General features: G+C 38.4%; 1 protein-coding gene across 1 annotated transcript in view; it reads right to left on the bottom strand.

Moving 5' to 3' along the window:
• Window positions 1-1,170: 1,170 nt before the first annotated feature.
• The window catches only part of LOC114684899 (complement factor H-like), a 59,419-nt gene continuing 47,288 nt past the window's right edge, over window positions 1,171-13,301 (bottom strand). Inside the window, 3 exon segments of the mRNA XM_037211347.1 lie at window positions 1,171-1,852; window positions 6,845-7,027; window positions 12,667-12,843. Of these exon segments, the coding sequence (XP_037067242.1) occupies window positions 1,632-1,852; window positions 6,845-7,027; window positions 12,667-12,843 (581 nt within the window). The 3' untranslated portion in view covers window positions 1,171-1,631.

Below are 13,301 nucleotides of genomic sequence, written 5' to 3' on the forward strand. Positions count from 1 at the left end.
AAATGATGAACTGAGTGGTTTGTTCAACACCTTAGAGAGTGACAAGGACTTAAATAGTCCAAGAGAATTATCAGCTGAAGCTGAGAAAGAATTGGCTTTGGTGGGAAATAAAATAAAGGAACACTTGTGGATCATGTAGAACCAAAGTTTGATTGCATTTTGGTTATTTTACCTTCTAGGCATTCTCCTACAGAAAACTGTAATGCAGAGGGAAGATATTACATTGCAAGGGATATTTCTATCAATTAAACAGAATATAAAATTAAAAACTTATGTGGAAATGATCTTTGAGATAATTTTAAAAGAAAAATTGAGACTTTGTCAATTAGCAGAAATAGGCCCAAGCAGAAATTTTAGGACCTTTAACTAATGATGAAATTGACAAATTATGGGCAGAAAGTGAACCTTGGTAAAGAGCTTGCAGGAATTTTCTGGGAGAGACTAACAGCAAATCTCCCAAAAGTGATAGAAATTCAACTTATAAGGATAGCTAACTGGATCTTGCCTCACATTGTATGGGAAACACAAACAAAAACCGGTTATATTAATGGTAGATGTTTTGAAATATAAAAATAAGTGTTAATACTCTTCCCTTTATACTGGAACTACATCTTGACTAGCCAAGGTACACTGAAAACACTCAGTTTAAATCCATTTTAAATACTCAATTTCTATTAATTGGAGTAAACCTACATGGGACATTAGAATTGTTGCTTGATATCCTTGGCTGAATAAGAACTATGGTGAGTTACTGCTGCCCATATTCATAGTGTCAAATTATACATAGAAAGCTCAGGAATAAAGATAAAATCATAGCAGTGTTTGCTGAATAATTATTACCTTTTCACTATCATATAGTTAGCAAGTCATATCTATCCACTGTAAATTAGAAAGTCTTTAAAGATATTAAATGGCAACTCAACACTATTACCTCTAAAGATAAATACAGTGTGTTTTTAAAATAAATTTTATTATATTTATTATTAATTTTCATTATTAATTTAGCCACAAAGTTTGTACATGTTCATTGCCTGTTTATCAGTTATACAGAGTATTTATATGTTTATGTCAGTGACAGAGCCCTATACCCAGTTAAATTTTAATTCCTTTTTTAACTGCCTGAATATGTCACTGTGCCAAATTAACATATTCAGAAATTCACACACAAAATGTTTCTTAGATTTGTTTATTAAAACAAAGTAGTATTTAGCAATTATTTATATTCATTGGTAATATTAAGTATGACAGTTTGATTATTACATATTTGTGAGATAAATACCAATTTGAAGATGAAACAATATGACTTTTGTCCATCAATAATTAGAGTCTTAGATCAAAATGTGTTAAGGAAGATTGGAGAGATTTGAAAAGTGGTGGATAGAAACAGACACTGAAGTGATTGCATATATTTTATTAGCATTGATTATTGTGCTAGCACAGCCCATTCTGCATTAGGAGTTTTGAGTGCACTACTTTGCATTTGAGGCAGTGTTCTCTCAGGCTCCAATTTTTTCACCATATATCAATACAAGTTTATACTCATAAGAAGAAATGAGTCAAACAATGCTTCAAACATAAATTTTTGAAACTATATTATTAATATTCATGCACATTTCCAAACAAAGATTCATTCATCCGCTAAACCAAGAACGTGATTTTGAGCAGCTGGGATAATTGATGTGACCATCAACGCACTTTGTACGTAATGGAGGTGAATTTTTTATCTGTTTATATCCATATTTACACTGGAATTCAACATCATCCCCTGATGCAGAATATAGCTTTTGCCTTTCTTTCCATCTTAAAGTTATGTTATGTCTTTCCATGATTTCTTCTAGTATTACACATGCATCTGAAAGAAAAATTACCAAACGTTTATTAATACATAAACCTACAAAGACTCAGCTTTCAAGTATTATTTCTCAAAGTTTTAAAAACCTGTATTAAACCAGGACATCTAATTAGTTCATATTAAATAGCAAATGACATCAAAACAATGTTTTTAATGTGATAGTTATATTTCAAAAAGGATTTCTAACACTGATGAAACAAGACACTTGGATTTCAGGACATTTTTGGTTGTTTGCACTGATTTAGGTATTGGGCCAAGGTAAAAAATTTGAACCTTGACATGTATATGATATTCGGATGCAATGTTCAGTGAGGTAAGTATACTTACAAATACTATTATTAGTAGCCAAATTATAACCACCTTCATAATGTTCATTATTCACTCACAAGATTGTAACTATGAATAGTGATTATTGTATCATAGACTTAATTTTCATAGTTTTACAAATAAATCTATCAAATTCCATACTGGATAAGTGACTAATCTGCTTGGCAAACAGCTTCTGCAATCACCACCCTGACCTCTGGCCTTCCTTACACTTCTAGAAAACCAAGAGGACATAATGTCCAAGTTCGTGTTATCTCCAACCAATTTGTTTAGTGCTACCATCCTGCCCCACAACACATATGATCATACTCTACTGTAAAGGCTGGGACTAAGTGCTACAGAGTGGGTGGCAAATTCCCATAACCGCATCTCCCATTGCAGCATCTGGTGTCATGCCATTGTCTAGTCAGAAGAGAATCCTACTGACCTCTTGCTGCTGAATAACCCTTGCAATCTGCCAATTACAGTTTCTGAGAAAACCTGCATCATCTTCTATGAGCTACCACACCCACTGTAGGAGTTGACACAGTGAGCTCCCTGTGCCCTGAGCTGTCTCTATCACCCCACCTGGGCTGATAAGTGTCTCACTTTCAGTATAATTCACAGAAACAGTGGTTCACATTGTGTCCAAAGGTGTTAATTAAAGGCAAATAACCCATAGGTGCCACATGGAAGTCACTCCTCCACTGTAAGCCAAGATACATCTCCAGTAAAGAGCTTTTTACTAAGAAAGTCACCATAAATATAGTGTATAGAAAATTGATCCAGCAGATGTGAAAAAACCACAAGAAATATGAAAAAATGGAAGACAACAAGATTCTTCCAATTGGCATTGCTGCTCCAGTAACAGACTCCAAATGTACTGACATGAATAAAAGATCAGTTGGAGAGTTTTTAAAAAATCATTTTTAAAACACAATTATTTCCAAAGGAATACAGAAAAAAATAAAAGAAGTGAAAAAAGACAATGGGGAATATGAGTGAAAAAAATATGGAAAAGATACAATTTGAAACAGATTCAGATGCAAGAATTGGAAATTAACAGCTGTGTAATTTCAATAAAAATAGGTCTAAAAATGTCATTAGAAGCAAAATCCTGACCATTCCAAATGGCAATTTTAGCTCTTTAGCAGTTCAGTAAGATGTATGATGTGTCAACTAGGAGTTAACCAACCAACCAACCAACCACAAAAAAGCCTACAATATTTAAAAATGGAATGAATGCATATCTAACATAGCTAGCTAACAAAATGTTCTCTGGAGAGAGCAACACTCAAAAATGAAACATAGCTACCAACATGAAAATGAAATACATACAAATCACACAAGGACAGAAGATACGAAGATTAAGTATAGAGAAAAGTCAAATATATGTGAAAAAAATTCTTTTAAAAATTTATTTCAGAGCTGGGAAATGGTGGTTCATTCCTGTAATCCCAGCTTTCAGGAGGCAGACACTGGAGGATCTCTGGGATTATGAGGCTAGCCTGGTCTACAGAGTGAGTACCTGGACAGCCAGACCACACAGAGAAACTTTTCTTGAATAAAAACAAAACAAAAATTTGTTTCAGATATTTCAGAATTAGTGTTTTCAAAATAGATATACTATAAAATTAATTTTCAGTTTAATGAAAATTCTAATGCTATGTTTTTATAGGCTTAGAAAAAAATATCAGAAATCTTACCTAAGCACAAAAGAGCTAAAAGCAATGGTAAACAGTAAAAACACTGCTGGAGGGATCCTAATATCAGAACTCAATTTATAATCCAGCACTATACACAGATAGATTAAAGGACAGGAGCTGAAGACCAGCTATGACCACCCATTTTGGAGAAAGGATATGAAAACATGTGCAGGAAAGAGAGCCCATTGACAAATGTTGGCTCTGGCAAAACAGAATTTCTAACCATAGAAGAATGAAATCAGACTCTTGTCTTTCGCCTTGAACAAAAATCCATTCAGATCAGATCAGAGACCTTAAATAAGAGCTGAAAAACTGAAAGTTTTAGAATAAAACCTAGGGGTTCCACTTCAACATACTGGAACAGGCAAATTTGTGAACAGAACACCAGCAATGAAGAAACTAACACCAAGTATCAACAGGTGGAAAGACTTGAAAACAGAGTTTCTGTACAGCAAAGGACACACTCAACAGAAAAAAAACCCAGCCTACAGACTGGGAGAAAATCTTAACCCTCGACACCTCAGACAAGGGGCTAATACTTAGAATTTACAAAGATTTAGAAAATTTTAAACTGAAGTAAACAATATTTCTAAACAAATGGCCAGATGAACTGAATAGGCAATTTATCTTCATGATTCTTAAGGTTTACTTAAGCTTTTAAAAACATTTCAGCAGGAATTCTTAGAGATGGTCCACCAGTATCAATTTTTATTGTCTCCCAGAAAAGAAAGGATAATTCAATCCATCTACATTAATCATGTACTACATTACATAATTGGATGAATGATAAATGATCATGTTAATAGATACAGAGCAAACATAAGATAAAACTGTGAATATCTTCAAGATTAAAAGATTGACTGAACAGTTTAAGGATATATAAGAGAGTACAGCAAAATCATCAAACGCCATAAAAGGTATGTACACCTGATATACCTACTGCCATTGCCTTGCTGTATGTAAAATGCCCTAAAAATTGACTACATGCATCATCAGAGAGCCTTCCTCCAGCACCAGATAGGAACAGATGCAGACACCCACTCTCCCCATTATGTAAAAATAGAGCGTTTAAACCGAAGGTCTCCATCAAATCCCTCCTCTTGGAGCTCAGGGAATCCCACAGAAAAGGAGGTGGAAAGATTCTAAGAGTCAGAGGATATAGTGGACACCAGGAAAACAAGATCCTGAGAATCAGCTAATCAAGGTGCGTATGAGCTCACAGAGACTAAAGCAGCAAGCACAGGACCTTCATGGGTCTAAAACAGATCCTCTACATATATATTATAGCTATCAGCTTAGTATATTTATGGGACTCCTAACTATGAGAATGAGCAGGTCTCTAACTTTTTTGCCTGCTCCTGGGACTCCTTTGCTCCCATTAGGTTGTCATGTTCAACATCTGTATCATAGCTTTTGCTTCATCTTTATTATATTTTATTTTGTCATGTTTGATTTTTATCTCCTAGAAGCCTTTTCTTTTCTAATGAGAGACACAAAGGGAGTTGATCTGGAGAGGAGGGGATATGGGGAAGAACTGGGGGGTGTAAAGGTAGAGGAAACTCTAATCAGGGTATATTGTATGAAAAGGGTATAATTTTACAGCACATTGCTATTAAACAGAAGCTAAGATGGGAAAACTGTCTCGGTACCAACCAATTGATGAATTTATAAAGACAATGTGATATACTCTTATGTGAAATATAGTTCAGACGTTATAGATAATTTTTATTATTTTAGTTAGAAAGGGCATTGAAGAATGTTAAGTCAAATCAGCCCAACAAAGGAATACAAGTCCTTTGTGTTCTTTCTCACACAATGGGAAAAACAACTAAAATTCCTCTTGAATGCCTAACAGCGATTAATACAACTTAGATGATTTTTCTAAGGGAAGGGGAGATATATAAGGGGCACTGATTTTAATAACTGCAAGATATATATAGGTGTAGTAATTTGAATAAGAATGGCCTCTGTACTGGGTGATTTTTTTGTGTCAACTGGACACGACACAAGCTACAGTCATCGGAGAGGAAGGAGCCACAGTTGAGAAAATGCCTCCATGAGAGCCAGCTGTAAGGCATTTTCTCAACTAGTGATCGATGTGGGGAGGAACCGGGATGTGTGGTGCCATCCCTGGGCTGGCAGTCCTGCATACTGTGAGAAAGCAGGCTTAGCAAACCATGAAAAGCAAGCCAGTAAGCAGCTCCCTTCCATGCCTCCAGGATCCTGTCCAGTTTGAGTTCCTGTGCTGACTTCCTTTGATAATGAGCAGCAATATGAAAGTGAAAGCCAAATAAATCCTTTTCTCCCCAACTTGTTTTTGGTCATAGTGTTTTATCACAGCAATAGAAACCTTAACTAAGACAGCCTCCATAGGCTTATATATTACTTATTTATCAGGGAATGGTTCTACTTGAAAAGGATTGGGGCTGTGGCCTTGTTGGAGTAGGTGTAGCCTTGTTAGAAGTGTGTCTCTGGGGATAGGCGTTAAGGTTTGAAAAGCCCAAGACAGTCCCAGTGTCTATAGTTTTCTACTGCCTTCGGGGCAAAATATAGACCTCTAGGCTATTTCTCCACCACCATGTCTGCTGTGTCCCACCATGTTCCCTGCCTCCGCTGCTGATAATGGACTATACCTCTGGAACTGTAAGCAATCACCAATTAAATACTTTTTTATAAGAGTTATGGTGTCATTTTGAAGCAACAGAGCACTGTTGAGACAATGGGTATAGAAATTTCATGCTGGTACCATGTTTTATGGACATAAATACATGTTAGCAAAAACAAAATAATAAAGAATAACATGCATAATTATATTTGTCAATTATTTTTATATAAAAAATCTAGTAATTTTACTTTCTTCCCAAGCTGATATTTGGCAATGAAATACTAAGCAAAAGAGTACTTTTAGTCCGTAAGTGTTATTAACAGAAGAATATCCATATCATGAATCTCCTATGATCTATAAGAATGAGGTACTTACGTAAACATTTTGGTGGCTCTGACCACTCTCCATTTCTACATGTTATTTTCTTGTTGCCCTGCAGTTGGTACAAGGACTGGCACTGATATTCAACTGATGATAATGGTGCGTATACTGGCAATGGGAAGGAGGTGATGTCTCCATTGTCAATAGGTGGAGGAGGCCCACATTTCCCTGTTGAATCTACGAGTACAACATTTGAATGTTTGAGAAATCAAATCAAAGTACAGACTTAAACAGAACCAATGAAAGTATAATGTTAAACAAGACTTTAGTGATTTCTGGCTACAGAAATGATTACTAGAAGAAATTTCAATCATTTAAACTGAGAGTTACAAGTTCTTCCTTCCTTCTTACCTAAAGCACTTACTTAACTGGGACAAGCATGTCTGCTCTGAAGTTCTAACAGCTTCTGAGCACACAGACTCCAGTGTAGACAGGTAGTATTTCATTGTTTTAAAGACACCAGAGTATTTTTTGGTTTTGCTCTATATATTCCTGTTCTTCATTATCATTTTTTAGCAACACATATTTGTAGACAACTATTTAAAGCTTTTAAAGTTACAGAATGCAAAAGAGGCTTCCTGGATCCATGATAGGGGTGATGTAAGTACAGGCATCTATATGTTATTCTTTCTAGGTACAACTGGATTTCTTGAACATAATATGTTTAGTAAACAATATAGGAACAGGGAAGATATTGATAAATCTACTTAGATTCAGGATTCAACTAAGTGTACCATACTGTGTGATATATGTTTCCCTTCTGGATTGCTGATTGTGCTAGTGAGGCCACAGGAAAAGATGAAAATTAATTGCTGGTGATATGTTCTATTGAGTAAGGCCTCAACAGGTCATCATGAAACTGAACTGAACTCCAACATTGTTTAAAAGAAAAAAAAATGTTCAAGATTCAAAGAAAATGTCTTAGCATGAAGGAAAATGAAAAAGGTTGGGCATAAGGCATGCATGTGCATATTTAAGAGCTGATTAAATTCAAACAGCACAAGTCCCATGAAGTTCATGCAGATACATGTATTGAAACTGCTTAAAGAAAACATCCTGAAAAAATCTTTATAAAATCACCAACTGCACTGGATCAAGATCCAAAAGAAAGTGACTTTCCATCTACTACGAGGAAAAAGAAGAAATATGACTGATAATCACAGAATACAAACGCAAATTAACAAAAGAAGAGATATATCAAACTTACTAGGAATTGTTTTACATGCAAGTGATCTGCATACAGAGATTTTAGTGGTGGACTAGGCACTTGGAGTTTCTTGATAGATATGATGTAAATTTATGCATCAGCAATATATAGTTCCTATTCATTAGTAAGTAACTTATTGAGGTAATTTGGGAAATTTCTGTTCTTGTAAAACTAATGTACTCATAGAAAATACCTCTAGTGTGTGTGTGTGTGTGTGTGTGTGTGTGTGTGTGTGTGTGTGTGTGTGTTTTGTTGTTTTTTTTTTTTTTTTTTTTTTTCCAGTCAGGGTTTCTGTGCAGCTCTAGAGTCTTTCCTAGAAATCACTTTCTAGACCAGGTTGGCCTCAAACTCCCAGAGATCCCCTTGCTTCTGCCTCCCAAGTGCTGGGACTAAAGGCATGCGGACACCACTGCCTGGTGAAAACTCCCATATTTTGAATTCAACGTGTAAGAATATCCCTGGTGCATGAGCTGGCTTTCTAGAGCCCATTACCTATGGTTGGAGGCTTTGCTCACCCTTGATGCAGGGGGGAGGGGCTTGCTCCTTCCTCAGCCTAATGTACCAGGCTTTGCTGACTCCCTTTTGGAGAAGGAAAAGGGAGGTGGGTTAGGGGAGGGAGCTGTGGGGGGTGAGTGGGAGAAGGGATAAGAGGGGGATCTGTGGTTGGTATATAAAATGAATAATTAAAGGGGAAAAAAAGAAACCCTCATTGCTGCTTGCCCCTTATCACATGTGGCAGGCAGGAGAGCTGGTCCCTGGGTCATTAGAGTGGGAGAGCAGGCCCTGCCCCTCACCAGCTGTAGAGTGGTCCCTGCACCTGGCCAGGGCAGTACAGAAGAGTTGACTTTGTTGGTGGGGGCTTGTGTGAGCAAGCCCCTTCTAATATTAGAGGGAACAGCCTTAATATTATACATCCCACAGGCTCAGGAGAGAGAACTACTAACAGAGAGGACTGTTTTCGGGGAAATAGAATCTCAGCACACAGAGCTCTTAGTCCAGTCATTTATTCTTCGAAATCTTCTTCTCCCTCCTCCCGTGCCCTGGGAGTCCCGGTATAGATACACTTATAAGCAGTCATCCCTTGGCAGTGCAAACTAGGCTTCCAGGGTCAAATGGAAGGGTGATAAGAACCACATAGAGTGGCAATAGTTGTTAATTATTATTTGCAACCGAAAAGGGAAGTGACTAATGGGGAAATGAATAAACTCAAGGCTAAATCCGGGTAATATCAAAGAAGAGGGATCTTACGTGCTCAACTATAGTCTTAAAAGTGATTGGTAGAAAATATTAAGAATCTATAAGTTGCTAGGTCAATGGGAGAAAATAAAACTGCCTTCTTTTTTTTCCTGTGGCTTCTATCTGTCCAAGCTATCTGCCGTTTTTCTGCAGGGTGGGCGAAAGTGTGCTTGGTCACTAGGCAACCTGTGCACAGCTAGATGCCTCTGGTGATAGTTAAAGGGAGATCTGGAACTAGAGGTAAGGTTTGGGAAAGGAAGAAGTAATGCTTAATTGGCACATCCGCCAGGCCTTCTCAAATGGGTAGTCTGAATGCTTATGTCTGTTCTTAGAGAGTACAGAGGTATCTCTGATAAGGTACTTTCCTCCATCTGGGGATGGACCTGGTCAGATGCTGCCAATGATGATAATTACAGGGAGGCTTGAACTGGGGTTCTGGTTGAGCACAGCTGTCAGCACAGAAGGTTATCTGAATATTCCTTTAGTAGAGGGGAAATGGTGCCCAATAAATGATGGAAAATCTACAACAGCACACAAGAAACTCATAGCAGGAAATGAATGGCTGATAATCAAAAACCAAATATCACCATGGCTCCTTGAGCCTCAGCTTGACCTCTGGAATGCCCTTGGCTACTTCTGGGAATCAGCTTTGTCATAATCAGCTGAAATCCTACTTTATATATTTTTGCAGCTTGTGGCAGACCCTAGGGCATGAGTGTAGGAGGGTTAGCCCTCCTTCTGGCATGTGGTGGCATGGGTGAGGGAAATATGCCCTCCCTACCTTTACACCTTGCCATCTGCATCAGGAGGAAGAACTGGCTTTGGGTGTATGAGAGTGGAATACCTGACCCTGCCCATCACAGGCTGCTGCACTTGGGAGAGTGGACCCTGCACCTTGCCTGGGCAACACGGTAGTCCTGGTCCTCCTGGTGTGGATACAAGTGAGCTGGCCCTGAGGGAGTGAGAGGAGAACTGGCCCCATCCTTTGATGCCTGCTGAATTGGGTGAACTAGCTGAGGCAGTGCTGGAGAGCTCTCCATGGTGGTGAGGGGTGAAGGGGAGCTGGCTGGCTGACAAATCCAGCTACCACCCAGGCCCAGACCCAGGACTACAAGTTGGCCCACCCCAACATCCACCCATTTATGAACTGCTTGAGCACATGAAGGGGCCAGTCTTGTGGATCCAAATCTGTAGGATCTCCATCACACAGGGCAACAACAGGATATCTACAAAGAGTCCCAATGAGGGCCCAGTATCAACCCGTGTAACAGAAGTCAAAGGCTTATATGCCAAGGAGTGGCAAGGGTAAGGGAAATATGCCCCCCAACCCCTTGCCACCTGAGACAGACAGGCAGGAGAGCCAGATCAAGGGCATGAAAACAGAGAAGCTGGCCCTGTCCCTCTCCAAGTGCAACAATCCAGAGAGTGGGCACTGCACCTCTCTTGGGCAAAACAGTAGAGCTGGTCCTGGTGGTGTGAGTGCATGTGAGCCAGAACCTAAGATGTGAGAGCAGGAAAACTGGCCCTGCTCCTTGATGTCTGCTACATGGAGTGAGCTAGCCAGGACAATACTGGAGAGCTCTCTATGGGGGTGATGATGAGGGAAATCTGGCAGGCTGACCAACCCAGAGATCACCCAGACCCAGAACCAGGACTACAAAGTAGCCCATCCCAACATCCACCTCACCTATGAACTGCTGGAGTATGTGAAGGGGCCAAATCTGCAAATCCAAAGCTACAGGGCCTCCATGACACAGACAAAAATAGAATATCCAAGAGGAGTCCCAGTAAGGATCCAGTATCAATAGATTAGCAGAAGCCAGTGGCCTTGAACCAGATCAATGACTCATTGCAATAAACACTTACAAGTAAAGATGTATGGACCAAAGGGTATACTATGTGACTGACTTACTGGACCACACTACAGCTTCAATGCTGAGAATTTTTTGTTTGGTTTGGTTTGGTTTTGGGTTTTACTTTAAAATTTTGTTTTTTGGGGGAGGTAGACAGGGCAGAGGGCAGAAGCAAGGGGACAGTGAGAAGAGTGGGATCAGTATGCACCATGTGAAATTCACAAGGAATCAATAAAAAGGTTTAAAAAAAGAAATGAGGAAATCTAACAAAGAAGACATTGTATTTTACTATGTGAAGATATTCTATTACACTACTCATTTACATTTTGAAGTAAATATTCTGAAAATCTTTTCTCAAATGTATTTTATCCATTTAATATTCAATAAATAAGTGAGAGGCTTAATATTAAAAGTGATGGATTTTTCCTTAGTAACAATTATTCCTCTAATCTGATAGAAACTTGGCTGAAAATTTTCCACCATAATTCTTCATTAAGTTCACCAAAAGAATTAAAACTTTATCAATATAATTTTACTTTCATTTTCTTATCGTTTTGGTTGTGAGCCTATCATTTAATGGCTGAGCCAACTCTAGACAGATCTGAGTCTCCAAGAAACAAATACTGGGTAGCCCAGAGTAATAGGATCAGTGCCTTGTCTAGTCATCATCAGAGAGGCTTCGTCCAGGAGCAGATAGGAGTGGATGCACAGACCCACAGCCCAACATTGTGAGGAATCTAAACTGGAGGTGTTGATTGGATCCCTTTCTTGGAGATTGAGGAATCCCACATAAGAGGGGGATGAAATATTGTAGAAGTGAAAGGGGATGGAGGACACCAGGAGGACAGGAATCACCTGAATCACTATATGATGGGCTCACATGGTCTCTTAGAGACTGAAGCAGCAAACACAGGCCTGCATGGGTCTGCAGCAGGTGCTCTGCATATATGTTATGGCTTTTAGCTTAGTGTTTTTCTAGGACTCCAACAGTGGAGGTGGGTGTATCTCCAACTCTTTTGTCTGCTCTTGGGACTCTTTTCCCCCTATTGAGTTATGTTGTACAGCCTCAATATGAGGGGGTTTGCCATGTGTTATTGTATCTTGTTTTGTCCTGTTTGGTTGTTGTCTCTTGAAGGCCTGTTCCTTTCTGAAGGGAAATACTGAGGGAGTGTATCTGGAGGAGAGTGCATATGTGTGTGTGGTGGTGGGGGGGAAGGTAAGTTGGGAGGATTGGAGGGAGGGGAAATTGCAATAGAGATGTATTGTATGAGAGAAGAGTCTAGGGTTGGGGATTTAGCTCAGTGGTAGAGCACTTGCCTAGCAAGCACAAGGCCCTGGGTTCTATCCTCAGCTCCAAAAAAAAAAAAAAAGAGAGAGAGAGAGAAGAATCTATTTTTAATTTAAAGGAAAAAAGAAAATTAGAAAAATGTTTATTATATGAATTACTTCACTTTATCTTCACTAATGTACAGTAACCAAATTACATTATCAAATAAACATTAGGAAATATGATGGCCTACCTTTGCATTTTGGTGGCTCTGTCCAAACCCCATTTTGACACATCACTTCTACTTCCCCAAATAGTTCAAAAGATTTATTACATTCATACCGTACTTTTGCATTGGGTGGATATTTATCCATGGGCCTTGTTACTATGGTAGCATTTTTCACAAGTGGTGGATCCACACAAGAATTGTCTAAGGAGCAATACAAAGTATCATTACCTATTTGTTCATCTTAAGATTCCAATCAACACATAAGATTCTAAATGTATTTCTCAGCAGATGAATAGATAAAGAAAATATGGTATATTTACACATACACACACAAATGAACTTATGAAATTCACAGGTAAATGGATGTTACTAGATAAAAGTCAGTCTCAGTAAGGGAATCCAGACATAGAAAAACATATATGATGTACATTTGCTTATATGGATACTAGCTGTTAAGTCAACAATAGTCATGTTACAACCCATAGAGTAACAGAGGTTAAGTGTACAGCAAAGGACCAGGAGAGGGAGTAGTCTCAATAGCATAGGGAAATATTATAGATAGTTATGGAACAGGGAAGGAGAGGCAAGGAACAGAATACATAGAAATACAACTAAAATTAAGCATTATTTGAAGGATATTATAGAAACATAATAAAGTA

Source organism: Peromyscus leucopus, chromosome 15 (genome assembly GCF_004664715.2).
Source record: "Peromyscus leucopus breed LL Stock chromosome 15, UCI_PerLeu_2.1, whole genome shotgun sequence".
In the NCBI taxonomy this organism is placed as follows: domain Eukaryota; kingdom Metazoa; phylum Chordata; class Mammalia; order Rodentia; family Cricetidae; genus Peromyscus; species Peromyscus leucopus.